Source organism: Furipterus horrens, unplaced genomic scaffold, assembly GCF_987537825.1.
Source record: "Furipterus horrens unplaced genomic scaffold, mFurHor1.1.pri manual_scaffold_9, whole genome shotgun sequence".
Classification (NCBI taxonomy): Eukaryota; Metazoa; Chordata; class Mammalia; order Chiroptera; family Furipteridae; genus Furipterus; species Furipterus horrens.
The window spans coordinates 100,842,399-100,869,749 of record NW_028327179.1 but is presented as its reverse complement, the minus strand read 5'-3'; the positions used below and the strand labels follow the sequence as shown (position 1 = coordinate 100,869,749).

The 27,351-nt window shown below is 54.3% G+C and overlaps 1 protein-coding gene and 2 long non-coding RNA genes across 3 annotated transcripts; 1 reads left to right on the top strand and 2 right to left on the bottom strand.

Annotated features, from left to right (window-relative positions):
• Nucleotides 1-6,109: 6,109 nt before the first annotated feature.
• On the bottom strand, nt 6,110-8,740 carry LOC150002378 (uncharacterized). The gene is made up of 3 exons (XR_016513163.1): nt 8,605-8,740; nt 7,319-7,443; nt 6,110-6,322 (listed from the first exon to the last, which is right to left on the bottom strand). It is a non-coding gene; the product is annotated as an uncharacterized LOC150002378 (long non-coding RNA).
• Nucleotides 8,741-22,346: 13,606 nt separating this feature from the next.
• CCT8L2 (chaperonin containing TCP1 subunit 8 like 2) lies at nt 22,347-24,169 on the bottom strand. The gene has a single exon (XM_090287718.1). The coding sequence runs from the start codon at nt 24,097-24,099 to the stop codon at nt 22,456-22,458; it is 1,644 nt and encodes a 547-aa protein (XP_090143844.1). The 5' UTR covers nt 24,100-24,169; the 3' UTR covers nt 22,347-22,455.
• Nucleotides 24,170-24,624: 455 nt separating this feature from the next.
• On the top strand, nt 24,625-25,871 carry LOC150002376 (uncharacterized). The gene is made up of 2 exons (XR_016513162.1): nt 24,625-24,846; nt 25,472-25,871. It is a non-coding gene; the product is annotated as an uncharacterized LOC150002376 (long non-coding RNA).
• The last annotated feature ends 1,480 nt before the right edge of the window (nt 25,872-27,351 follow it).

Here is a 27,351-nt window from a genome sequence, read left to right as displayed (position 1 = left end):
GTCTCTGCGCAGGGCCAGTCCGAGCCAACCCCCCAGGAGCCCCCTGTGCGCGGCCCCTCCCACCTGCCTGACCTCGGAAGCGAGAGGAGCCCCACAGCTGCCGCGGCCCCCGCCCCCACGAGACAAGCCACCCAGCCCTAGGAACTGGGCCAGACCCTGGCCGGGCGCCGCTCTGGGAGAAACGCCCCTGGGAGCACATTCACTCTCCCATCTGCTGCCGGCCTCGCGGGCTGGAAGGTGTGGTCCGGGCCGCAGGGCCCTGCTCGGCGCAGCCCAGCCCTCCCGCCCTGGTGCCGGGCCCTGGTCCCCGCACAGTCGTGGCAGCCGGCACAGCCCAGGGACGCCTGCTCCCAGGGCCCGCAGCCTCGGAGGCCCTGTCCCGGTGACGGGCTGGCCCGGGGAGGAGGTGGGATCGTGCAGCAGTGACCCTGTGTGGCTTCCAGGGCTGGGCCTTGGAGGACCCTGCAGCTCCGCCCTCTCTCCCTTCGCTGTGGGGGAAGCCAGCGGCCAGTCACAAGGACACTCAAGCAGCCCTGCGGCGAGGGTCACACGGTGACAGCTAAGGCTTGCAAGGTTTTCACCGTGTCGAAGGGAGCAGAACTGGGTGTCTGGCAGCGTAGGTTGTATTCCTGCTGCTGCAGTGGCGGGGAGGGACCTCGGCGCCAGCCTGCAGACGGGCCTTTCCGAGAGAACAGGAGGGAGGCGGGGAGGAGCCACGGAGGCCCGTGCGGAGTCATAGGCGCGGCAGATCCCAAGAAGTGGGTAGGGGCTGTTTTCTGAGAAACGTTGGGCAGGGCCGGTGCTGGGTCAGGGCGACTGAAATGGCAGCCTGAGTGTCCCAGGCAAGAACGCCAGGGGCTGGGTCCCGCCAGGGACACCGTCTCAAGTGATCAGGAACCAGGCCAGTGCCCGTTCAAGTCTCTGTGTGGGGGGAGAATGAAAGTGTGCCGGGGTTCTGCAGTTCTCACAGGCGACAGCTGAGGCCCTGTCAGGAAGAGGGCCCGGGGAGCCGGAGTCAGGTTCGGTCACGGGGTCTTTGGAAGCAGCTCCCGGCCCCTGGGAGTGTGAAGGTGGTTTGTTCTGCAGCAGTGGTCCCCAGACCCAGGAAAGAGGGAACCCAGATCTCGCGAGTCTGTGCCTTAGGCATCTTCTACCGTGCCTCTTGGAAGCCCCCTCTTTCAGCAGACAAGCGGGGGGGAGGGGCTGCCCTGCCTTGGTACCAGGTGTCTTAGACGTCACAGCAGTTACAGAGCTGCAGCCGAAGTGTGCAGACAGCGGGAGCGTCCTTGGGTCGCTTGTTGGTGTGTTAATTCCCGTGACTGCTCAGGGCCCAGCCGACAATAGAGTGTATTTCTAGACTTCAGAGGTGCGCAGCAGGGTCCTTCCTTTCTATAAATACCTCCCGAGGTGACGTCCCTGCAGCTGGGTGGGTAATCCCGCGAATGCAAGCATCTGGCATCAAACCCGTCATACAACCGCCTTGCTGAGCACTTGCCACGTGTCAGGGTGCTCATTCGGCCCTCCAGGGACCCCGATCGGGAGCCCAGTGCACACCTGTTACTTAGATTGGGTTCAGAGTAGGAGTCAGGGTCTGTAAATGCAACACGAGCTCCTTTTCCCGATTTCCCCTTCTGTCCCAGCTGCAGGGATGCATTGATTGCCAACGAGACGTTCAGAACACAGCCCCCCTCAGGCACTTCCTCTTCTTTCTCTTAAGACGTGGTGAACAGCCAGGGCCAGAGGCCCCACTGGGTGGAGCATCATCCTGTGCCCCAAAGGGTTGCCGATTCAACCCCAGATCAGGGCATGTATAGGAGGCAGCTGATGCTTCGCTCTCACATCAGTGTTTCTCCCTCTCTCCCTTCCTCTCTCTCTCAAATCAACGTATTCTCAGATGAGGATTAAAAAAGTCCTCATCCCTTTAGGGCCAACTAGGCAGCTGGTCAGTATCATCAGGACAATAGTCTACACCAGGATGGCCCTTTTCCTTAAAATGCAGCGCTGGGCCCCTCTGGAAATACTTGTTACTACAGACTTTTTAAAGCTCGCAAACTTCCATATTCAAGGTACAGTAACAACGGCGGTTGCCAGGCAGCTTGAAAAATCAGGGCCTTCGACAGGACTCGGCTCAAGCGTCCCTTCCTCTTGGAAGCCTCCTTGTACCTCAGGAGTAGAATTCAGTGTCTACCCCTCTGATTGGTTGTATCTGCTGTTGCCACATAGCTGGAACTCCGATTGGCTCACCCTCTGATTTCAGGGACCCTGTTGTCCACCCGTGGCCCTGGTACCTAGAGAGAGAGTAGTGGCTAGCAAGTAGTTAAGTCCTTGTCAGCAAGTGTAGGATGGATGGGTGGATGCGTGATGGGTGGTGGATGGATGGACAGATGGATGAATGGATGATGGGTGGTGGATGGATGGATGGATGGATAGATGATGGATGGATGGATGGATGGATGATGGACAGATGGATAGATGGATGATGGGTGGTGGATGGATGACAAAAATATACAGGTAGATACACAGCCCATTATTCCTGAGGTAGCTTCTCCCAGCTCCAAGAGCAGTCCCACAGTTGTCACAGTGATGGTCTAAACTTTAGGTCCATGACCGTCGCTTACATTCGGACTGCATTTTCCCAAAGAAACAATGTGGAAGGGTAGCGGTCCCCATCCATCCCGTTAACCAGGCCATAAGCGTGCAGCTTCAACGACACGTGTGCACTGCTTCTGGTCCAGGTTCCAAACAACACACTTACAAATGGACTTCACTCATTTTTAATTAATTTAGCAAAAAAAAGAGTGTATCGTTTATTAATAGGAAACACTGTTGTTTGCCAGGGACTAGTGCTGGATGGTGGGGACTCAGAGATGAAGAGGAGAGTCTTTACCCCAGAGCCCCAGTCTCCTGGGGAGAAAACAAACAGGCGTCAGAGGTAGCAGGTGCCCCGGCAGAGAGAGGGCACCAGAGGCCAAGAGTCCAGGAAGTTTTCGTGGAGAAGACACTTGAACTGAAGCTTAAGAACAGCAGAGAGAGGAAAGAGCGTTAAAACCTGCACGGAGGCAAAGCAAAGAGCGCTGGTTTGGAACAAGGCTTTAGAGTCCGACCTGGGTTCCCGTGATGCCTCTGTGCTTTCCAGGGACGCTGCCCGTGGGTCGCTGGGCCCTTCCTCAGTGCCCTCCAGTCCATCCTCCCGTCTGACGGGTGGGCGACACCAGCCCCGTGGGGCTTGGGAGCGTGAAGTGTGAGGAAGCACGGACTCGCACGGGGCCCGTGCCCGGTCGGGTTCTGGGGAAGAGCCTGCCACTCTGGGTGTGAATGGGGGGCGGGGTGCAAGCAGGCTGATGGGGAGAAGGAAGGCGCACAGGCAGGAAGGGAGAGAGGGAAACGGAAGGGCGTGGAAAGCAGCGTGGGGAAAAGAAGCCAGCACTGAACTTGAACCCAGCGCCTGGAGGGAAACCGTGGAGACAGACAGAGGGTCTGTGAATTTTGGTCTAAACCCTCCGCAGGAAAAACCAGAGAACTGCTTGCTATTCTATCTGCTTCTGATTTCACCTTCCCTGCACCTTTATTTTAGGTGCAAATTACCCAAGTGATGGGCAATTTTTCTCACAGCCGCAGATAATGTGTCAGAGGTGGAAGAATTAAACTTCCAAGACAAAAGAGTCAATTAATTTTTAAGATCCCCATGAAATGGCTCAAAAGTGCATTAAAGCCAAAGCTGGTTTCACAAGTAGTGGAAGTACAGGCGGTCACACGAGGCTCTTGGGAGCTGGGCTTCGCCTCGCCCTCCGGAACCGTTGACGTTTGTCAGGAGCTGTTTGGGTTACTTTCTTAAAAACGAAAACGTCCCGTTTCATCCTGAAAAGGGCCGCGCAGACACGGGCGTGGACGTCATTGCGAGGCCACGGCGCGCTGGCGGCCATCACGGAGCCCCTCGGGCGGAGACGGGCAGCGGAAAGGCTCCCGCCGCCCGGGAGGTGGCAGCGCGCGGCGTGAGCGGCCGCGCAGAAGCCGTGAGCGCGGGGTCGCCGTGGCGAAGGCCTGTCGCGCCCCGAAACAGCCCGACTCCAGCGGGGCTCCGCGTGGGGCTCGCGCCCTGGAGGGAGGGGCGGCCCCCAGACCTCTCCGGACGCAGAGCCTTGGGGACACAGCTCCGCGCGGCGTGGGTCCCGCGACAGGTTGCGCGCGGAAGCAGGTGCTCGGGGCCCGGCGGGTAGAGAGGTTTCTGACCCCGGGGAACAGCGTCCCTGCCCCGCCACAGTCTGTTTTGTTTGGCAAAAACAGTTACTTTTTCATAAAAATGAACGTACTCCATGCCGGGTTTATCGTCGTTCATTTTAGATCAGTCACAGCGTTTCCGGCGTTCTCAGCTTTCATGTGCATCGCGGGGAATCCCGGTGGCGAGGGCCGCATAAGCAGAAGGGGTTCGGCTCGCAGTAAGGGCTGGGAGCGGGGCCGACAGGGCTCCGACGCCCCTTCCGCCTCCCCTGGCCTGGACCACGGCCAGCCACGCCTGCCATCCCGGCCCCCGCCCCCGCGACCCCCTTCCAGAACCAGAAGCAGCCGCTGTACCGGACTCGGCAAAGGCGCTCAGGACGGCTGCGGGCTGTCCCTCAGGAGCTTCTGTGAGGAAGACGGGGAACCAGCAAAAGCAGGGCCCGTCCGCGGAATTATTTCAGCCCGGGACAGTACGAGGACGGGCGGAACAACGGGACTGGGAGAACGAAGGGGCATCACCGAACAGAGCGTGGCCGGCAGGCCTCCCGGAGGAGGTGCCTTCTCGTTCAGACCTACCCCAGCCTGCCTTCCGAGTGGGGACGGAGTGTTGACAGGCAGAGGGGCCAGCCTGCGCCCAGCTCCTGGCAGAGGGGACAGCCTCGCGGGCTGAGGCGGGGGCCAAGCAGGGGCCAGCAGCACCCCCGCGTGACTCCTCCTCCTCCGCGTGACGCCTCAGTCCGGCCCCTGCACTGCAGTCAGAGCCCCTCGCAGGACAGGACTCCTTCCACTGGCTTCCCGGTGCCCAGAGAGTGGCCAGCAGAGCCCTGACCCCCGCCGAGCCCACCCAGCCTCCCGGGGACCTTCCCGCCTCAGTCACCGGAACAGTCTGCGCCTTTCTTCCGCCTGGACCTCCCCGTGGGAGCGTGTCGCTCCTGCTGCTGCCCCCGTAGCGCCAGACTCTGTGGAAGCAAGTGCCAGGGCGGAAACTGGAGTCTGAGCCTTGCTGGGGGAAGTCCGTGAGGATTGGGGAGCAGCAGGCAGGGGAGTCTGCGGACCCAGAGGCGGGTCTGGCCCCTGTGCACGGGGGGGGGGGGGGGGGGGGGGGGGGGGCGGGGGGGGCAGGTGGGAAGGGACCCCAGGGTCTCCGTTAGGCTAAGGGGGAGCCCGAGCCGGGCTCTCGCACACAACGCCTCCCCTAAGCCGCCCTACGGCCTGAGACGCGGTGAGGTCCCTCCGCAGTGAGGCTGAGGAAGTGGCCCTCAGAGGTCCGGTCGTCTGCCCACGGTCATACCTGGCTCCGGTGTGACCTGAAGCCCAGATCCTGCTTCTGTCCCCGTTCATCTGTGATGTCCTCGCAAGGCCACAGGTTGTGAGCTCCTTGCGCTGCGACTCTGGCTGCCGCTTCCTTTGTAACTACAGAAGTCATACAGCGAGTCCCACGAGCAGTCCTGTCCTGGCTGCTGGTTATGGATTAAGTCTCGGGTGCAGTGCCCCCCATTTCCTGTCAGAGGACCCCAGCTCCTCTGGTGCCCCCTCTTTCTATGATCACATCCCAAAGTACACTAACCTCCTCAACTCAGTGCAGCAACATACAAGTATCAGAGCCCTGGCTGCTGTGGCTCAGTGGACTGAGTGCCGGTCTGTGAACCAAAGGGTCGCCGGTTCCATTCCCAGTCAGGACACAGGCCTGGGTTGTGGGCCAGGTCCCTGGTTGGGGGCCTGCAAAAGGCAGACGATGGATGTTTCTCTTGTACATCGATCTCTGTCTCCCTCTCTTCTCCTCTCTCTAGAAATAGACAAATAAAATCTTTAAAAAATATATTTAAAAAATAAACCTATCAGAATATGAGCATCCAAAGAAAACATGGCTGCTGCATGTAGGCAAGGGCAGCCTGGGCGTGTGCAGGGGCCCCCGGAGCAGCTCCGGCTCCCCACCCCCGGGACGCGCTCACCCGCAGCTGCAGGGCTCACCAGCCTTACGGTGTCAGGGGAGGAGTTGGGTGTAGACTGGGCTTGTCCTGCCCGGGTGCGAATTCCAGCTCCTGGGACTTCGGAGCTGTGTGACCTTGGCCAAGATCCTTCTCTCTCTGCTTCTGTTTCTCCCCTGTAAAATGGCAGTAGCCAGAGATTCTTCCTCACGGGGCCATTGTTGAGATTATACGGCTTAGGCCTGGCTGGGGAGCTCAGTTGGTTAGTGTTCTCCTGATACTCCCAGGTAGTGGGTTTGGTCCCTGGTCAGGGCCTCTATAAGAATCAACCAATGATGCCTAAGTACGTGGAACAACCAGCTGCTGCCCCCACCCTCACGTCCTCTCTCTTTCTGTCTCTCTGTAATCAATTTAATTTTTAAAAAAGATTATATAACTTAATAAAAGTAAACTTACCTAAGACATTGCCTGCCATACAGTAATGGCAGTTCAATCATCACCATCATCGTAATCATCAACATTAGGAAAATGTCCTGCTCAAAAGCAAAACAAGCTCACACACAAGTAATGTATTTGCTCTGTCCTGTGTTCCACCTAAAATTGTCTTCTCCATGCTCCTAGGCAGTTGTCTTCAGCTCCAATACTTTCCTCTCGTTTTATGTTTTACATTGCTCTGGTTTGGATTTTTTGATCACAGGATGACATGAATCCACATTCTTTAAAAAAAAAACTAATTGGGGTGGGGAGAGAGATATTGATCTGTTGTTCCACTTATTGATGCGTTCATTGGTTGTTTCTTGTTTGTGCCCTGACCGGTATTGGAACCTGCAACCTTGGTGCATCGGGACAGTGTGCTCTCCACCTGAGCTACCGGGCCAGGGCTGATCCACACATTCTTACTGTAGAAGACTGAAATAGAACACAGGCCTACAGAAAACCTGTGACTGTCCCCTCTGCTACCTCCACCGTGTTCTGTCCCCACCGTCACTTGAGTGACTTGTAATCTGCTTTCTGTGCCCTGACATGTACGAGGTCTGTCAGCTGCCCCGATGTGTTTTCCTGAATCTCATCGATGGTCTGAAGTCTCCCCCCTTTCAAAGGTGGTTTTAGTTTTGGGAAAAGCCAGAAATCTCAGGGAGCCAAATCTGGGCTTTAGGGGGCTGCTAAGTTACCTGGGTGATTTGATGTTTCACCAAAGAACTCTGCACGAGACGTGATGACCAAGTGTGTTGTCATGACGAAGCTGCCAATCACCAGCTGCCCATGGCTGTGGCCTTCTGAGTCATCCCAGTAGTTTCTGCGGAGGAATGTTCAAGACTAACACAAAATTTGATGCAGATGCGTTGCTTTACTCGCTCGGTCATTTTGAATGTGATGGCCACACAGTACACACGCTCACTCAAGGATGTCAACTGCCCCCACTGACTAGTACAGTGAAGGCGTCATTGTTCACGCATGCCCATTCCAGGCCACTGCCCTTCGCCGCCAGGTGACATCGATGTCGCACACACTGTTATTATATTAATAATGGCTGGGCTTCTTCTAGACAGACCTCGTATATAGCTTTGCTTTTTTTCTATACATAAAACTACCTCTGTACTGACTTTTCAGCTTGCTTTTTTCCCCTTCCTGTATCGTACACAGCTTTCCCTCTCAGGAGATATCGACTGATTGATCAGTGGGTGTTTCACTCCTGGCAATTATGGCTTTAACCCTCCTCTGCCTGCTAGACATTTGTTTCCAGTGTTGTTCTTACAGACAATGCTGGAATCAACATCCTTTACATATAGATTTCCATCATTCTGTTTTAAATTTATTTATACCCTGCCTACTGCTAAAAAGGATTTTAAAAAGCTAAAAATTATTTTCTAAGTTGAGTCCAAATCTGAGGGATGCCAGTTGTGAATTTTTTTAAATGAGAGTGGAGAAAATCAAGCAAATGTCAGAAAATTCGTAAGTGAATGAAACTTGAAGGGTAATTGAAGAGGGCGGAACAGATGGGCCTTTGCAACTCGGATCCGAGGGTTCTGGAGACTCTTATGTTTGAAGCCGAAGATGCAGCCCCGGCGTTCTTGGCAGCACAAATTGAAAGCACAAGGACGCTGAGTTGATTTCCCCCCAAACAATCACTCCCACCAAAGCATCCTTCATCATTCTGTTTTTAAGTAGCAACAAGAATGTTGTACATATTTAAGATCAGTGAATGTTATTAATGAAGTTCTTATTGATCTTATTTCCCTCTTTTATATAATTTCCACTCTGTCTCTCTTTTCATTGCTAATGTTCATTCTCTCCTCAATATGAGAAGCGCTGTGGGGGCTTTGCCCTGTCCCGCACACTCGCCAACCTAGAGAAGAGAGCGGAGTCTACCGTAGGGGGCTTTCCCCGTGAACAATCTCTGGAGGCACATTCAGTCAAATGCATCCCTTCCACCCACTCCCAAACCCCAAAGTCATACCTGGTTGCCAAGTTGCCGTGATGCGGACCTCTCCCAAGAGTTTGTGAGGCCTCCCGAACCCGTGTGGATCAGTCGGTTGAGTGTCATTCTGCAAAGCAGAAGGTCGCCGGTTCAATTCTCAGTCAGGACACATGCCTGGGTTGAGGGCCCGGTTCCCGGTTGGGTGATGTTTCTCTTCCCTCCCTTCTCTCTCTCTAAAAATAGGTAAATAACGTCTTTTTAAAAAAAGTGAGTGAGGCCAAGTCTGGTTCAACTAAACTCCTTACTCAGGATTTTCGTGAGAAATACTAGTGAGAAGTCTGATGCCCATATGAAGACACAGGACATGACAGGAAGTAGCCTAAGGGAGGACGAGCCAGGGGTAGAGTCGAGGGAAGGTGGGAGAGGAAGAACACCTGGGTGCTGTTAGGACCAATAATGGCCAAAGGCCAGTGGCACCCTCATTATAATAGCGACAGCAAATTATTGCCCCCACACCGTCGTCTTCATCATCATCATCATCGTCATCGTTATTCTGTAGCCCTTTGGGGAGTTCCTTTTCCTTAACCTCATCTTTCCCAGTTGTAACTATTCCTAGGTTCTGTTAGCCCGGACTTCCAGTGACGTTCATTTAACACAAAAACATTATTTCCATTTTGTATTCACACTTTCACTTTGATACAACCCGACCTTTCCTGTGTGCCAGGGGACTGGTGAGAGAAATAACGCGGTACACTCGGTTGCTAGGTATCATGGCAGTAACTTTCCACTTCTGAGCTCATTGTGTGTGTTCAGAACAAACACCTGAGGCTGTCTCTTCTTTCGAAGTCTAACTTCTCTCTGTGTTGAAGGCTTTCACAACGTTATAGAAGCTGGAGCAGGGGTTCCAGACACGGATTCATTCAGTGGCAGGGTGGCTGAAACCAACGATTGCATCCAACCTACCAGACTGCACATCCCGTCCAGAGGGGGCAGCAGCCTGCAGCCAGGCCAGAACTGAGCCCCCTCTTATTTTCAGCAGAAGCCATTCTCTGTTTTTATCGGGTCTTCCATTGTTTTAACCTTGGAAGCTCATTAAAACCTTTCTAAACATTCTGAAACGTAAACAAAACACATCTGTAGGCCACTGGCTGGCACCCTCTAACTCAGGGCATATTTATTTCCTGTGCACAGAACCTTTTTCCCCTTTTTGTCTGAGCTGAAGCCCCAGTCACACAGCCCAGGCTGAGCTGCCCTGAAGCTGTCTTACCCTGGGGTAAAGCCACCGCCCTCCTCCCCAAAAGAAGTAAGGAGGCTGTTGCCTGCTCTTCTCTTCTAGTCCAGGAAATGCTGTGCCAACTGAGCAATGAGATGGTGCCAAGGCACTCGGTAGGGAATTATAAAGATCCTTCTTGCAGGAGGGCGTTATACACAAAGTGTTTAGGTAAAACAGTAAGTCCATTTTTTAAAGTAATTAATTTCCCAGATCTATTCAAGGAGATTTTGCTAGCAAGGGATACAACGGAAGAAATACTTAAGGCAGAGTGTTTCGAATTTTTATATTTGAGAAGAACTGGAAAGAGTCAGCTTTCTTATGAAATTACAAGTTAAAAAAAAAAGATGTGACATCATATCAAAACTCATTTTAAGAAAGTTTTCTACCCTTTGTTAAAGGATTGAAAATATACCCCAAAGTAGCAAGATAATTGTTGTAGGATTGCACTTTAAGTTTTACAATCTCTAGTTTTACTTATTAATGTAATATAGCTGGTGGCTAATTCCAGCATGCAATGTTTGTATAAGAATATAGGATTCGTTCTCGTTTGGACTTTGTTATTGAAAATCCTGTGGCTTATTTGTGGGAAAAACCTTTGTGGTTCTATTTTATTCTTAGTATTAATTAACATGAAAAGGATGACACTTTTGGAATAAGAAAAGATATTACTTTTTAAATATCCCCAGGCTGGCAGAGTCTCTTACGCTGTTGGGTTGCTAATTGGTCAGAACAAAGAACAAGTACTCCTTTTGGAAAATGAGCTGGCAATTAGGCATTAGCTACAATAAAATATGAGGTCTTTGGTTGTTTTGTTAGACTTTAATCTTTATTAAAAATGTTTGGCATCTATTTCCATCTTTTATTGATAGTGCTATATTATAGAGTAATAAAAGTGGTAGTTCTCCAAGTTTGCCATCACTGCTAATTGATGGGTTAGCTCATGGATGCTGAGCTTATAAATTTAAAGGATACTTTATTTTTTAAAAATGTTACCCAGAGTTTTCTTTCTTGATGACCACGTCAGAAATTTAGCCCTGGCTGGTGCGGCTGAGTGGATTGAGCGCATTCCGCGAACAAAAGGGTTGTGGGTTCGATTCCCAGTCAGGGCACAGGCCTGGTTTGTGGGCCAGGTCCCCAGTTTGGGGGGGTGTGAGAGGCAACTAAATGATTGATGATGTGCCCCTCACACACTGATGTTTCTCGCCCTCTCTTAAAAAATTTTTTTTAAATTTTACAGTTGTTCATTCTGTACATAGATGGTATAGTATATTATTTTCTTCCCAACATAGTAGTTAAAATGCATAGACTGGATTTTAAAACGAAATAAAATTATTTTGCTGACGAAATATGCATTTGGTAAAGTAATAAAAATATCTGAGCACAATGCTTTGCATATAAACATGCAAAGGTTTGAGCACAATGTAATGCTTGCATATATTAAATAACTATTTAAATGTTATTGGAATGAGAATGAAATGTTTCATTTCACTGTAATATTCCAACAAAACAGGGCAAATGATTCCCGTTAAAAATATAAACAGCGTTTTCAGCCTGCCGCTTACCCTAGATTCTATACGACTCGGGAGCAGAGGGTTAGTCTTTGTTACAACGTGTCGCCTTGTAGGAGGGGGATCAACAATCTGAACGGACGTGCAGTGGGAATGGAAACGTGGTGCTGACTGTCCACCGGTGCAAAGGCCCACGCAGACCTGCGCGGAGAACCGAACAGAACGGGCACAAGGACGCAGGTGTCGCCTCATCAGAGACGACGCGCCAACACCCATTTTGAGGACGGACGGCCACCAAGGAGCAGGCCCGTGGGGCCCCCGCGGGAGCTGCCCCGCACCCACGCCAGCACGACGTCGGGCCCGGCGCGCGACCGCGACCCTGCGCTCGCGCCTTCCCGCTGGGGCTTTTCCTTCATCTCACGCGCTGGGGAACGACGAGAGAACTCCGCGCCCGGGCCCAGCAGGGCCGCGGCCACGGACGACGAGAAGGCCGCTCGGGTGCCCGCGCCCGCCCGCCGCCGGCGGCACCGAGGCTGCGTCCCCGCCGCGGTGGGAACAGGTGACCGGGGCGGGCGGGCGGGCTCCACCCTCGGTCGGCACGGATTCCTCCGCCGCGCGCAGGTCCTTCCGCCGCAAGTAGTGCGCCCGCGCCGGGTTCCGCAGAGGCGGGCCGCGGGGACCGGCCCTCGAGACCGAGCGGCCCGGGTGTGGGGAGGCCCGCGCTGTGACGGGCCCCTCGGGAGGGCGCGTCTCCATCTGCGCAGCCGCGGCGCGCCTGGCGGCCGTGGGGAGACCGTGGGGCGACCGTGGGGCGACCGCCCGGGAGCAGGCGGAGCAGGAGCGGGCGGCCGCGGCGGGGAGGCTCGCAGCCCGCAGGGCGGGGGAGGCAGGTGTCCGGGCCACCGCCCCGCCCCGCCCCCAAGGCCGGCAGGAACAGGAAGCGGCCCGGCCGGGCCTCGCGGGGTGGGGGAGCCCTGGCTCGGGGAGGCGCGTGACCTAGTTCGTTCCAAAGTGGATTTGACAGGTTGTCGGCCGGGCTCCCTGCCCCCACCGTTTTCCGGGTTCCCCTCGCGGGCTCGGGGCTCGACGGCCGCCCTCCCTTCCGGTCTCGTCCTCCCATTGGTTCTCTCATTGCCTGGGGTTTCGTCCCGCCTCCACCTCGGCCTCCCATTGGTCGTTCTTGCCGCCTACTCTCCCTTCCATTGGTCCAGAGTTGCCCAGCGCCGCGCCTCGCCCTCCCATTGGTCTGGCGCTGCGCCCCGCCCCCCAAACCCTCTGGGGGGCCCGAGCCCTGCTGGCCGCAGCGCTCGCCGTGCCTGCGGGCGTCTTCAGGCGCCGGCTTCCCCCGTCCCGAGCCCGGCTGCGCCCCGCGCTGCCTGCCTCTCGGGCCCCGCGTCCAGCGCTGCCCACTCGCTCGCTTCCAGCCCTTTCCTCTCCTTTGCGTCGCTTCGCGTTTTCTTTCTTCCCTGGAGTGAGAAGCAGCGGAAGCCCGCTCCGGGTTTCCTCCGGGTGCTCCAGCTGCAGGGGCCCTAGCGCGCCCCCCCCGCCCCCCGCCCCAGGGCTCAGCCGAGGGGAACGGACCTCGCAGCTACATGGGAGACCAGGGACGGGGAAAGTATCAGTGTTGAGGTGGTTGCGCTTTGGGTGCTTGAAACGGAGAGTGACCTGGGACGCCCAGATCACGCCAGGCCGAGGACCGGGACTGAGGCCGAAGGACCCAGTGGGAGCGGGAGGACAGAGGCGACTACCCCTGCGACGCAGTCAGTTTTCCTGGGGCGCCTGCTCGCGTCGATACCGTGCTGCTCTAACAGCCCTAGTTTTGCGCACGTGCGTGGGAGGCGTGTAGTTTTGAGTGGCTGCTTCTGGTTAAGGGCACATTGACCGATGGATGAGGGTTGGGGCTCACCCCGCACAGGTGTTTTGGCTTCAAAACAAAAAACCAAAAACCCTTGGTAAGTCAAAGGAGGAAACCGGAGGCGATGTCTCAAGGTCACTGAAGTGGGCGGCCTCAGACCCGAGCCCAGGCCCGACCCCACAGAGGCCGCCCAGGAGCGTCCGTCCCGGCTCTCGGACGTGCGGAGGCGCAGACGCGTGGCTGGCTCGCCGCGGCCCTGGCCCAGCGCCCACCGTGGCCTCCCCGGCCCTGCCTGCTCGGACCCCGAGGCCTCTGCAGGCTCGGCCCGCGGCGCTCCCGGGGCCCTGGGTTCTCTGCACCAGCTTTTCTTCCGACTTCCCGCGGCCCAGCTCCGACGGCCCCGCAGGGAGGCAGGCACTTCTGACTCCTCGTCTAAACCAAGGCAGGACCCCTCCCGCCTGGCCGTCCTGTCACCCCGCTGCGCCCCGCAGAGCAGGGGCCCAGGCCGAAGTCATCACGTGTGCTCCCCTCCACGCCCCTCCACGGTGCGGCTGTGAGCGCCCGGGAGCTGGGGCCCCAGGGCAGAGCCGGCGGCCGGCGCTCAGCACGGCCTGGATGCTGTGCGCCCGGGACGGAGGGCCAGCCGCGCCCGCCTTCGCGTCCGATTCTGCGGACACGGCGCCGGCCCGGCAGAGAGGCCGGGAAACAGCTGTTCCCTTTGCCAGCGTTGTGTGCTGCTTCGGCCCCCGTGCTTCACTTCTGGCTGTCCTGTGACCAGCCGAGTGAGGGACGCCGGCTGCCCCACGGCCGCCCGCTCGCCCGCCTCTTGCCCAGACGTTGGCAGCCTGTAGTCACCGCCTCGCCCTCGCCCTGACCCCAGGCGGGCAGACACCTGGCAGGGAGCGCCTTCCTCCTCCGGGGCAGCCTCAGAGGGTAGGGTGGGTGGGGGGGTTCTGGCGCAGCCACCATCACGCTCGGCGGGGTCCCTGTCATCTGGTTCCACCTCAGGCAGGAAGGCAGAAGAGAAGGAAGCCCCCTCTCATTTCCGCTTCCTCCTGCTGGGGTCCTGGTCAGCAGCTGGATGGGGCTCAGCTTTCTCGGGAACCCTTGCACAAGGAAGCATTCTCTACCTGCCGAGGCCAAGAGAACCCGGGTCAGTTGCTGGAAAGTGGAAATCTAGTCCTAAGCGCCCCAAACAGGCGCTGCGAGCCTGGCTGGGTCTGGTAACTCTGTGGGTCTCAGTTACAGCATCTGCTTTTGTCTGAGTTGCTTGCTCATCGTTTTAGGGACATAGACAGCCATCAGCCACACAAGAGTCCTGTGGCTTTCCCTCGGGGCCACAGAGAGGCTGCTGGGAGCAAGAAAGCTGGTGCTTCCTAATTCCTGTCCTGTAGGGCAGAGTTAACTCCCAGGCCTGCAGTCCAGGCCAGAGCCCTGCAGGGCACCCTGGGTGGGCCGTTTGGGCTCAGGCCCGCCCCCGGACCAGGGACCGGCCAGGAGAATCTGAGTGTTGATCAGGTGAAATCAACCAGGGTATGTCCTTAGACCAGGCACGGGGGCAACTCCTTGTAAGTGGGTGGAACTGAAATTAAATACTTTTAGATGAAGAGAGGTGACTGCGTGTGTGCACGCGCCCACGCATAGGGACAGAGGGACCCTAAGCAGGCGTTCAGCATTGCCCCTGCAGGTACTTAGCGCAGTGCATGGCTTGTGGGGACAGCTGGTGAATGTCAGCACAGACAACATGGTGTGGGGGAATTAGCCTGCCACCCAAAGGCTTTCATCCCAGGTCCATCGTCTGGCTTCGTGACCTCAGACAGTTGACGGAAATCATGCTGTTTAGGAGTGGGAGAGGACCTAGCAGTAGGGGTCGGAGCCTTCACTGATTGGGCCTGGAAATTGACACCCAGAGAGATGAGCCTGGGTCTCGCTTTCTTCCTGCGTGAAGTGGGGCTGATCACACTCATCCTTATCATGTGGGTCACGTGAGGCAATGGTTCTAGAAAAGGCTTGGGAAAGTAAATAAAATGCTCTTCTTATGCAGAGTATTTTTTATTTTTGTCATTAATGTAGTAATCATGCCTTATTAAGAGGAGGAAGGGAGAGTATGTTCAAAGGATAAGCTTACTTGAATCCTAGACATGAATAATTACACTCAGGAAAGAGCGGAGAGCGTGTGGGCCCGGAGCTGTCTTCCTGGGCCAGGTGGGGAAGGTGTCCGGCTGCAGCTCAGGTGTGGCTGTCCTGCCTTGCGGGGGCGGCGCTGGGAGCAGCTCTTGAGGTGGGAGGCGGGGTTACAAATGAACTCAACTCTTCTGGAGTGACTGTTGTGGAGTCCCTCACACGGGAGGACAGATCTCGCGTGAGGAAGAGACAGCCTGCTTCAGAGTAATCTTATATTTATGGCTCACTGTCCCGTGTTACAGCGGGTCCTCTGCAAAATAGATGGCAGGGCAGGGTTGTCATGCCAGAGGTGTGTGGGAGGAAATATCTGTGAGGGGAAAAGAGACCGTTGCAGACAGCAGGAGGTCCCACCCCTGGAAGGGGAGGTGGAGCTGGGGGCCCGAGTGGGCTGGATGGTCTGCAGCTCAGAGCCGGTCTTGGCCGGGCTGATGGGAGCGCAGGAGCCCAAGCGCCCTTCCAAAGAACGTGCTGGGTTCTGAAGACGGTTGCTCAGTGGAGCAGAGATCTGAGCAGGGTATTTTTCAGCCTCACCATTTCATGAGGTTTCAAACTGCTTCATTCATTCATTCATTCATTCATTCATTCAACAAGCTGATAATGACCGTGTGTCAATCACTGTAGCAAATGTGACCCTTGTCTTTCCCAGCTGTCTTCCCTGTAATTTGTTACATTTGTAAATGGCAAGTTTGCCTGATCAGGATTCCTTGCTTGTTCACCAAGGTGAATTCTAGTATCTGGGTCGTTCCTAACACTGGCGTGACAAGGTTCAAATTGCCGAGATCAATCCACTGTACCCCATTGTGATTTGAAGTACAGTTGCATTTAATTCCAGAACTCTCCATTGTTTACAGAATAAGAGGAAAATGTTAACCATCAGCACTTCTAGAAGCCTATTATTTAAGTCTGAAATTAGAGTATATGAGGGTTCACTAGATAGAAGAGAGGAAAAACTTTTATGAAAGTAAAAAGCTGAAGAGGTCAGTAGAGAGTGAAAAACATGAAAGGAGAAATTTTTATGAAAAGGAAATACAGATCTTGGGGAGAAGATGGAATTATCTTCCTCCTCAACCTTACTCTTTTCCATAAGGTTGAGCAGGCATTTCAAGGAGGTATAGATGAAATAAAAGGCAAAGAAGTTTAATTACTCATTGTAATGAGAATCCATAAAACTGATGGAAAAGAAGATACCATAGGCAAGGAAATAAAGAAATGGGTGAGAAATATATGACTAGGGATTTCAAATAAACCACTGGGGGAAAAACCCCACAGAATACAGTGTGAGAGGGAGAAGGGCAATTATGCCTAATGAGTTTGTACTGTAATAAAGGTGCTGGCGAGGATGTGGAGAAAAGGGAACCTTGGAGCTCTGTTGGTGGGAATGCAGACTGGCAGCTGTTGTGGAAAACAGTATGGAGAGTCTTCAAAACCGTAAAAATAGAACTGCCTGATGGTCTGTGTATTTATCTGAAGAAAACTAAGTTACTGATTCAAACAGAGATCTGTACCCCATGCTCATTGCAGCATTATTTACAGTTGCCAAGACGTGGGAACAGCCTACGTGTCCGGGGACGGATAATGACAGTGTGGTGCATGTATGTGATGAAATATTATTCAGCCACGAAAACGAGTCTTGTCATTTGCAATGACATGACTTGGCCTTGAGAGCATTATGCTAAGTGAAATAAGTCAAAAAAAAAAAAAAGACAAATAGCGTATGATCTGCTTATATGTGGAATCTCAGAAAAGGAAGAAACCCGAACCCATAGACACAGGGAGCAGATCAGTGGTATCAGAGGTGGCGAGGGGGTGCGTGGGATGAGAGTGAGTGGGATGGGTGAGAGTAGTCCAAAGGTCAAACTCCCAGTCTTAAATACGTCCTAGGGATGTGATGTCCACCATGGTGACTGTGTTAACAGTACTCCATTGTAGGCCCTGGCTGAGGAGCTCAGCCGGGGAGGGTCATCCCGACACAACGGCATTGCGACGTTGCGGGTGCCTGGCCAGGGCACACACACGAGCCAACCAATGATGCATCAGTAAGCGGAACAACACATTGATATCTTTCTTTCCCCTCCTCTCTCTCTCAAATCGATAAATAAAAACAAAACTGATACTATATTGTATATTTGAAGTTTGTTAACTCATAAGAAAGAAATTGTAACTGTGGTGATGGATGTTCACTACACTTACGGAGGTGTCATTTCATCATACGTACAACGTATCAAATGATTATGTAGCCCCCTAAAGCGAACACAATGCTATCGGTCAGTTATATCTCCATTAATTTAAAAAAGTTATTAAGTTTCAGTAACATCTGGGTATATTTTGAAATGTTTTCTATTTCGTGTTAGGAATTAAGGCGTGTGTTCATTCTTCTCAAATTAAAATCTAATGTGAAAAACATTGCGAGTAGTTTCGGAAACTATTTTTCACTTGAAACAATATTGCCATGGGTTTTTTTAATACCTTTTGTGAACAAGTTACGGTAACAAAATTGAAATAGGAGATTTTCGATCAAAATGAAGGTAGAAACGACTGTGATCGCACGCTATTTTGCACCTGCACAGGGAAGACTGAGGCTGGCCTACCACCTGCCAGGTCTCTTCTGGCGGGGAGACGCTGGCCCCGCGCGGGGTGGCGCCCGGAGGCCAGTGCGGGTGCGCAGCCACGTGCGCGCCGAGCCAGTGGACGAGGGAGGCAGGGCGCACAGGCGCGAAGACGTGTAGAGATTAAAGACAACCTGGGTATGAAAAGTCTCTCGTTGTGAGTTCGGTGAGGTTTCGAAAGGCTCCCTGGGACCCACCCCGCCTTTCTGACGCTTCAGTGAGTGAGAAGAAGATTTCTAGAGAGTCTCTTTTTTTTCAGCCTCTGTAGTGACTAAAACTGCATTTCAAAGACGTGTTGCATTGCGTTCTAACCAGCACCTAGTCCCTTAGCTCCGGAGTCACCAACGCCAGGCACTTGCAGGACAGCGTCTGAGCTCCTTGAGGCGTCTTCACCCTGACAGAGTTTGCGTTTTCCAGCCCTGAGCTCGGCGTGTAGGAAGCGTGTTGTGATGTCTCTCTACAGCTAAATGATCTCAGTGGGTCTTGTTCAGCCGCCTCTCTGCCGGGTGGCAGAAAGCTTTGTCTAGTTAATTCCAAGTAAATTAACCTCTTCATAGTTTTTCTTGACCAGCTCAGACCTCAACCAAGTCAATCCTTGCTCTCCTCCTGGGGGCCCAGTGAAAGCTCCTCCCAGGCCAGGTGCTCCCACCCCACAGAGCGTTCACTGGGCCCTTCCTTCCCCGCCTCTGCCACAGCCCCTTCTGTTCCATCCCGCCGGCACAGAGAACTCGTGGGGCTCCCAGGGGCCAGCCGGGAAGCAGAGAACCCCCTCTGTTCTTAGCGCGCCTCCCTGCTCCCAACCTCCCTGGGGGTTCTAACGGCTCTTTCCCATCTCGCTCCTTGGCACCCACGGGATGGCGAGCAGAGACCCCTGAGAAATTTGTCGGAGTCTCTCGCCTCCACCTCTACCTTCTTCCTCTCCTCCCACAAGGAAGGGAGTTGGGAACAGGAGTTTTGGGAGAAGAGGTGGCTCAGTCACCTTTGGAATCACAGAGGTTCCAAGATCTCTGCGTCTACTGCAGGTGTCCACATTTTGGCGCACAGGGACAAGTGTCCCTGGGGTAGTGACCTTAACGGGAACCGAGCACAGGGGACATTTTCAAGCAATCACAGTGGGAAATAGCGCCTGGCATTCAGGGTGGTCGCCAGGAGTTGGTCACCATCCCAGAAAGGCTCGGGAGGGCGTGGCCTGGGATGCACACTGGCACCTGCCAGCTGAGCCCCGCGGCGGGCAGAGTTCAAGCAAGCCTTCAGACGCGAGTGACAGCGACAGGGCCCTGGGCCTCGGCTTCTCTTTTCCTCCCACCCCAATGCCCCTGTTGGGGCTTCCTGTCTTCCCTCCTGAACCTTAGCTTCCTCCTCCCCGGGGTCTCTGCACTCGAGGGGCCTCGGCCTAGGAAAGTGAACGCCCTTCCGGAAGGCCTCTTGGGAAGGGGTCTGCTGGACGGGGGACTGGAACAGCCCACTCTCGCATCGTCTTTGCACTTGAAATCAGTGACTTTTTCCCTCCGGGACTCCGGTATTTGTGCAGGTCCCAGGCTGCCTGGTGCCGAACCGACAGTAGGTCGCGGGACTCACTGCAGCGCCCCCTCCGGAGACAGGCGGCTGTCAGGCAGCGTGGCCTTCCCTGGCCGGGACCCAGACGTGTCTTTGTGTCCGTCCGTGTTCTGCGGACCTTGCTGCTCTGCGATGTTGCTGAACCAGAAGGGATCGGGGTGGAGGGACAGACAAGCAAGTTTCATACGGAACGGGCGCTTCTGGAGAAGAGAAGCACACCGTGGAAGGGGCCTGGGAAGCCGGCTGCGTGGGCCTTGGGATGCCTGGGACCTCAAGCCCGTAGCCTCGGACGCAGGATCGGGACCCAGTAAAATCGGGGCCACATCCTGGTCAGCGGCTCCACGGTGAGCAGGAGAAGAGAGACGACTTGATGTCCGAGTCATGTGTTTTGACAGTGAACCAGAAGCCTTACAGGTGACATTAAGGAGGACACTTGATTTCTAAGCACCATCAAGAGAGAGCTGGTTACGATGATTATTGCTTAGACCAGGGCTTCTCAGACTTTAATATGGGGGTCTGGTTAAAGTGCAAGTTCTGCCGTGCAGGTGTGCGTGCGTGAGGGAGGGGCCCCGGGGCGCTGTATTTCTGACGTGTCCCTGCTGCTACCGGTTCGTGGATCACCCTACGGAGCAAGAGCTTAGACGGCAGGTCGTGGGGAAGATGACGCTCACCGGATGCTGAAAGGAACTCGATTCCCAGACCCCTCCGGCGCCCAGGGAGCGCTCTGTTCTGGTCCTTGCGCCAAGCCCTGTCTGCCAGCGGCCCCCGGCAGTCACCTTGGCTGTTGTGTGGCCCCTTCGGCCCTTCCAGAGCAGCTGGCACCCTTTAGGTTCCGGGAGGGGAAGCCCGCTGTGGCTCACTCGCGGTCTAGTTGAAGGGCGCAGCATTGAAGAGCTGACCAACCAGTCTCGGGGCGGATGGGAGGAAGCAGGGCGATTCTCGGGGGCCTCTAGCACAAGCCCCAAGGGCGCCCCTGCATGTCCCACAAGACGCCTGAATTCTCTCTTGGAATTTCAAGTGTGGGTCACGTGTTTCTGCCTTTACGGCTCAGCATGCACTGCTTAAGTTTGTATCTGCCATTCTTTCCTTGTCCGTTGTAAGACAGACCTTGATAGTTTTTTTAATTAAAAAAATTTTTTAATTGATTTTAGAGAGAGGGAGAGAGAGAGATGGAGAGAGAAACATTGATTGGTTGTTCCACATACTGATTCATCCATTGGTTGGTTCTTGTAGGTGCCCTGACCAGAGATTGAACCCACAACCTTGGTGCTCTAAGCAACTGAGCTACCCAGCCAGGGCTGACCTTGATAATTTTAACTTGCATTTACATATACAGAATTGTGTGTGTGTGTGTCTAAGGGGAAAGGAGATAGCAGTGAGATGTTACAATATAATTTCTCCCCAAGTTATCAAAAAATCCCGTGTATCAAATTTAGAACATTTAAAATATACTATGTTACATTGTCAGATCTCTGTTGTCTTGGATCTGTAACTAAAGTGTTCTCTGTGAGCAGGACCACCTTTATTATTTATTTTTCTACAAAATAAACATGGCGTTTTGTCTAACTTTAAAAACACTAATTGTAAATTTCCAAAGGGCCATTTTGAGCCATATCTGCTTTGTAATCATAGGGGTTATATCTCGGAAAACATCACAATAGAGAAATTTATGATTGCGGCTGTAAAACAATGAATAAGGCAGTGGGTTTCCATTTTCTATTTATTATGTAGTGGCCAATTTAATTTTTCTGAAGCTCAAATGTGTCCCCTGAAACTGAGAGATAATCAAACTTCTTTTTCATAAGTATATTTTGATGATTAGATACAAGTTATATGAAGTTCTTTGGAACTGCTTTGGAAAGTTAACTATTCCTACCATCATCACTATTATGATGGCGTTGAGACCGGAATACAGAGTTTAAGGAGGGAGGCACGAAAGCTGTTAGTCATATTCGCTGAACTACAACGAGGAAGACAAAACACGCAAAGACACAGCAAGGGTGTTTTCCGTGCCTTGAACCGTAATAGTGAGTATAGCTCTCCGTTTCCCTACGCCGGCCTTTGTGCGCGAACAGCTTCCTAGGACTTCATGTCTTCTGATTTTCTAAAGAATCTTTGCAGATTAGTTTTGCTCAGTGGCAGCTTTTGTGTTTTTCCAGCTCTAAGAGATGGCAGTTTCCAGTCTTTCCCCGGAGGCAGCGGGCCTTGGGCAGTTGGAGTGGAAAAGGCTCGGGCAGCATGTCCTGCTCTGCCCCCAGCCCGCTGCTGAGGCTCACACCCCTCTCGTTCATGCCCCGGGCCGGCCAGTCCCGGTCGGAGCCCCGCCCGATACCCTAGTGCACTTCTCACCTGTGCGTTCTGATCTCCTTACCTGTGCCAAGGATGCTTTTTTTTTTTTTAAAGCTATACTTCTTCCTTCCTGGCAGTTGATTTTCCTCCATTCCCCTCCTCCTTCTGGCCTTAAACAATATTCCTTTCTTTTCCCAAACACAGTAGGAATGAACAGCCACTCCTGGACGCTGGAACTCATGTTCTCAGATTGCTAAAGTGACATCTGGGCCGAATTCACATCTGTTAGGAGGACATCATCATACAGGAATACTCAAGTAGTTGGGAAGAAAGTCCTGCACTTTTCTTTTTTTTTTTGGATCCCCAGATACTTAATTTAAAAATCTTTAGTAGAATTGAATCCTGCTCTTATTGGAGGAAAGAAACAGACTCTCATGTACAGAAACAGGAAATTTAAAAAGCCGAGAATCTGAAAAGAAGTCAACAAAAAGGATTTTTATGTTATTTTGACTCAAGAAATGGACTCTGTCCCAAACACAGAGGGAATAAGTAAGGCAAATAGTCATTTTGGGGGTGATCGTGCCCTCCTTGACAACCCTTAATTTTTTTAGGGTGTTTCTATTTATTTTTTTCCACAGGCGACTGGCGTTCCTTTGCCTCCTTGGGATTAGGATTCAGGCCCCGCCGTTGTGTGGGACTTTCCTTGGCCATCACAATTTCATCTACAGCCACGAGCTCCAGGACCACCTCAGTCACGGCTTGAAGGCCTTGGGCTTTGGCGGTCAGGGTGTCCCACACCTCTGCCTGGGCCGCGTTGACCACGCCTTCAACACCCACTCCCACGAGGAAGTCCCCGGCTTGGTGGGCCGCGCTCACGTCTGCCATCACGCTGGGGACCACTAAGCCCGCGTTCTCCACCAGGGTGGCAGGAAGAGACCGCAGCGCCCGGGCGAACGCGAGGAGCGCGTGGCCGTCGGGCCCTGCCAGCATGGCTCCCCGGTCCGAGAGCATCTTCGCCAGAGCCATCTCCGCGGCCCCCGCTCCCGGAAGCAGTCTGGGGTCCTGACACAGCTGGAAGTAGGCATCGATTCCGTGGTAGACAGCCTGCTCTGCCCCCCGGAGCCCTGCCTTCGTGGCCCCCCTGAGGACCAAGGTGAGCGCAGGGGTGCCCGGACATTCCCATTCAAACACCACAGCCAGGCCGTCCCCCAGTCCTTGCCCGTACACCCGCTGGCACTTTCCGGGCTCCAGGGGAGGGACCAGGTGTGGCATCACAGGTGTGTCCAGAGCCTCGCTCAGGCGACCCAGCTCCCGCGGGGATGTCACATGAATCACCATGATGTCCGACTCATCAGCCTGCGCCAGGCTGATGTCCTCGATGTCCCCGCACACCACTGCCACGTTAACGCCCACCATCGCCAGCTGCGCTACCTGCTTCTTCACCAGCTGCTCGCTTCCTTTCTGAAACCGAACGAGGTCAGCAGGACTGGATAGACGGGCCGTCGCCGGCGCTTTTGGACTGGCGAGCCCAAAGGTGCAGGCAAAGAGGGCCACCCTGGCGCTTCTCGGCACCACGGTCACTTGCCCGCACGGCTTCCCGGGCACGGCCAGCCCCGGCAGCAGGCACGAGTCCTGCAGCTGCCCGCCCGGCAGCGAGCACACCCCGATGCGCTCCCGGCGGAAGGTGCCATCTGGCTCCTTGGCTGCCCAGCATGCGTGCACTACCAGCCTGGTCAGGTACTCCGTGTGATACAGCGTGTGGGTATTCATCACCGAATACAGGGCCCAGAACGGGTCTTCCAAAGGCCCCAGAGCCCGGATCACCAGCGAGAGCAGCAGAGCTAGGGTCTCCGCGGTGGCTGCTGCGTAGGCCTCCCAGAGCTGGGCGCGGGGCAGGCCGGCTTGCAGCAGGAGCTCGGCCTGCACTAGGAGGGCCTCTGCCAGGAGCACCACGAAGGCCACCCCATCGCCACTGCGCTCGGCCTGGCCGAGCGCTGCGTCCCGCAGGAGCTGGGCAGCAGGGTGCTCTAGCTGCAGGGCCCCCAGGATGGCCGTGGCATACCCGGTGAGGACAGTCTCTCCCTTGGTGGTCACCAGGAACTTCTGGAGGCCGTAGGGGCCGTAGCACGGACGGATGACCCTGGCCAAGGTGTGCGCCGCAGCCAAGCTGCCGAGAAGGTGCTGCTTCTCTGCTCCGGGACTGCTGGGGCCGGGCCACAGCTGCTGGGGCAACTCCCGAACCGAAGGGGCTCTGCTAGCCATGGCCTGCGGAGTGGGGGCCCACCGGGCTGCAGGGGCACTACAGAAACAGCAGCTGGGGCGACGCTGACCTTGGAAGTTACTCAAGGGGTCAGTGGACAAAAGGGCCCCTCCCCCGGTGTCTGGGGACATCGTCCTCCAGTCTGGGTGTGGGCGTGACCTGCTGAGCACCCCCAAACTGACCTGCACTGGAATGAGGCTCTTGGGCTCTGATGCGTGGTAGCTGAATGGGATCTTATCTTGATGACCTCACAGAATGGCACATGGAAGCCTGGGCAGGGAATGAGGTCACAGAGGGATGGCGGGGGTGGGGGAGGCTTGCAGGTGTGCGGAGGGTCAGGCCTGGTTATCCCGAGGAGGAGGGACCCGCCCACCTGCCGGCCCCAGAGCTTCATTTGGACTTTGGAGACGTGAGCAGTCGGAATCAGATGGACGTTGGGCGCACATCGAATTCCCGCTGACGCCGGGGTCCCCGCGTGGCCTCTGGCCACCTCCTCCATCCCTGCAGTCATCCGGTGCCCACCGCTGTCTGTTGGTCTGTCTTTCAGGTTGCAGGTGTGCGAGGCGTCACGGAGGGCGACCACCCCTCCCAGAGACAGCACCGGCACTGAGCTGGCAAAGGCAGGTCACGACGGGGGGAGGTGCGGACAGCTCACAGATGGGAAGGCGCCAGCCTCCCTGAGCTCAGGAAGGTGGAAAAGCGGAGCAAGTGGCAGCGGGGCCTGGGGCCCTCGCCGCCACCCTGAGAAGGTAAGTCTCTCCCTTCCACCCCCCGCTCACCCCCTCCTGTCTTCACTGGAGCCTCCTGGGGAAGGGATGGTTTCCTTTTTGGCTTAACACGTGCATCGAGGCCTCCCTGTGCCCCACGCAATGAGGAGAACAGGAGCACAGAGACCACCGAGGGAGAGATTTCTCCCAGACGAGCACAGCTCCCTGCAGGTGTTAGGAGGCGCCCCCGCTCGGGGTGATTACTGTGTCTCTAAGATCGGGGAGACAGAGCAAGGCCATTCATTTCCACCTGGAAAACAAACCCCTTTTACTTTCCCCCTAAGTCGGAGAGAATGTAACTCTGAGACTGATGATAGCGGTCAGGAGTCATGACGGTCTGGCAGGCATTGTTTTAATATTTCCACAGACAGGTGCTGCCAGGTGGGTACCAGGCGTGTTGGGGACCACTTTGTAAATTACATGTCTAACCGTAATGGTGTACACCTAAAACTAATCTAATATTGAATGTTAACTGTAATTGATGAATAAAAAAACAAAACAAAACAAAAACCCCAAAGAAAGTAAATGTCATCTGGAATCCCAGGCCAGAGATGATCCTCGTTTGCATGGTGACAGACATGATTCCTTTATCCTTACACACACACAGGGAGCTGTGGGCTGAAGCCGGTCTACAGCATTGGGTTGTGTGATCCACACTGGATATGCTGCTCTGTGACCATTGCCCCTCCACATGACGTCAGCCGGGAGAAAGGTTTTTAAGCGGATCTGTTGTCTGAAGACCGTGGACCACTCTTTTGACCTGTTGATTTTGGAGACTCTGTGAGAAACAGGCATGATCCTCTCTGCCCAGGTTTCCGAAAGCCAGGGACACCGGGAGAGTCCCAAAAGCTGGTTATAGGCGGCGACGATGACTTGCCGGTTTTTTATAGAAATGTAAAATAAATTGTAACGACCAACATAAAATGTAGCAAACTAGCAAAGTATGCACATATACATTGTTTTTAAAGATAGTTTCTTTTTAAAAAGTAAACACGCCTTTAAAGGATTGCCTTCGTTCTTTTTCTTAACGCTTAACGTGTTTTCCCACTTACTTTGCTTATTCCACAATTATTTATCGAGCTGCTGCTGAGTAATAGGGATGAAAGGTGACCAAGGCAGAGAGCTGCAGCTGCCTCCCGCGGGTCTGGGACGGGGTACAGGCAGCTCATCGGCAGTCCATTCCAGGCAGGGAGCCGTGCTGGGGTGAAGCACAGGTGTCAGGGAAGTGCCTGGAGGGGCGTATGGCCATCGCCATTGGGAGAGCAGTGGTCTGGCGTGGAAATGGAGTCTAAAGTGAGAGCCGAAGGGGGGGGGACACTGTTGCAGACATAATTAAGACAAGGTCGTACTGGAGTAGGGCGGGTCCTGAACCCAGTATGACTGGCGTCCTTACAAGAACGGAAGACACACACACACACACAGAACACCATGTGAGGACCTAAGACATGCAGACGAGATGGCCCTGTGAGGGCGGAGGCAGAGACTGGAGTCATGCACCTACAAGACAAGGGACGCCAAGGACGGGGGGCAGCCAGCAGCCACCCGGAGAGACATGGCACAGGTTCTCCCTCGGAGCCGCCCGAAGGGACCAGCCCTGCGAACGCCGACCTCTAGCTCCCAGAACCGGCGGAGAACACACTTCTGTTGTGGAAGCCGCCCAGTTTGTGGCCTCTCGGGGCGGCACCCCCAGGAATCCACGAGACCACTTTGCTGTAGAGCAACAAAGGGGAGGAGCCTAAGGGAGCCCTTTTCTAGGCGTGCCTGACCCACCTGCTGGCCACTCTCCTGGGAACAGACAAGCTGGCTGCTGACTGGTGTCCCCACCCCCGCCCCGCCTCCCCCCAAAGCTCCAGCTGCATTCCTTTTACAATTATGATCATGTACACAGTGGCCATAAATATTTAATCTATTTGTATGTTTTTCCATGTTTGTTTTTCAGTTGCCTGCTTGTCCCTTCTGTGTTTACCTTCAGTAGTGCCAGGCCTAGAGCAGGCACCCCTAGAGGGCAAGATGCTTATCTCTTTAAAAAAGCACAGAAGGGCCACCTACTCCTGCCTCCTGCGCTTAGACACAAGTTATTTTTTAAGGGGATTGTTCTGTTTGTTTCTTCTCAGGGTCTTTCCTTTTTATGTATCACAGGTACATGGTATAAATTACTGAAATAACTTGCGCAGAGCAATATGCATTTGAAAAGCTAAAAACCACGGACTAAACATGAATGAATTTTAAGTGATAGAAATTTTTTAAACTTTTTCTACTGAAAAATAAAGGAGGAAAAAAAAAGATAGCCATTACTGGCAGCTTTTTAAAGCGTTACTTTGATAGTAAAAATATGAATATGAAAATGGTAAGGTCTAGAATTGAGGTTTTCAGTGGTCCTTCCTCAGCTGTAAGAGTTTCTTTCCTAAAACGCCCTGAGGAATCGAGGGCCTCAGGGGTAAACAAAAAGAGGGGGGGCGACAATTAGCAGGAAGCTGTGGGAGAGCC

What these genes read in the sequence shown, in the direction of transcription:
- CCT8L2 (XM_090287718.1), bottom strand. Translation starts at nt 24,099, where the DNA reads ATGGCTAGCAGAGCCCCTTCGGTTCGGGAGTTGCCCCAGCAGCTGTGG.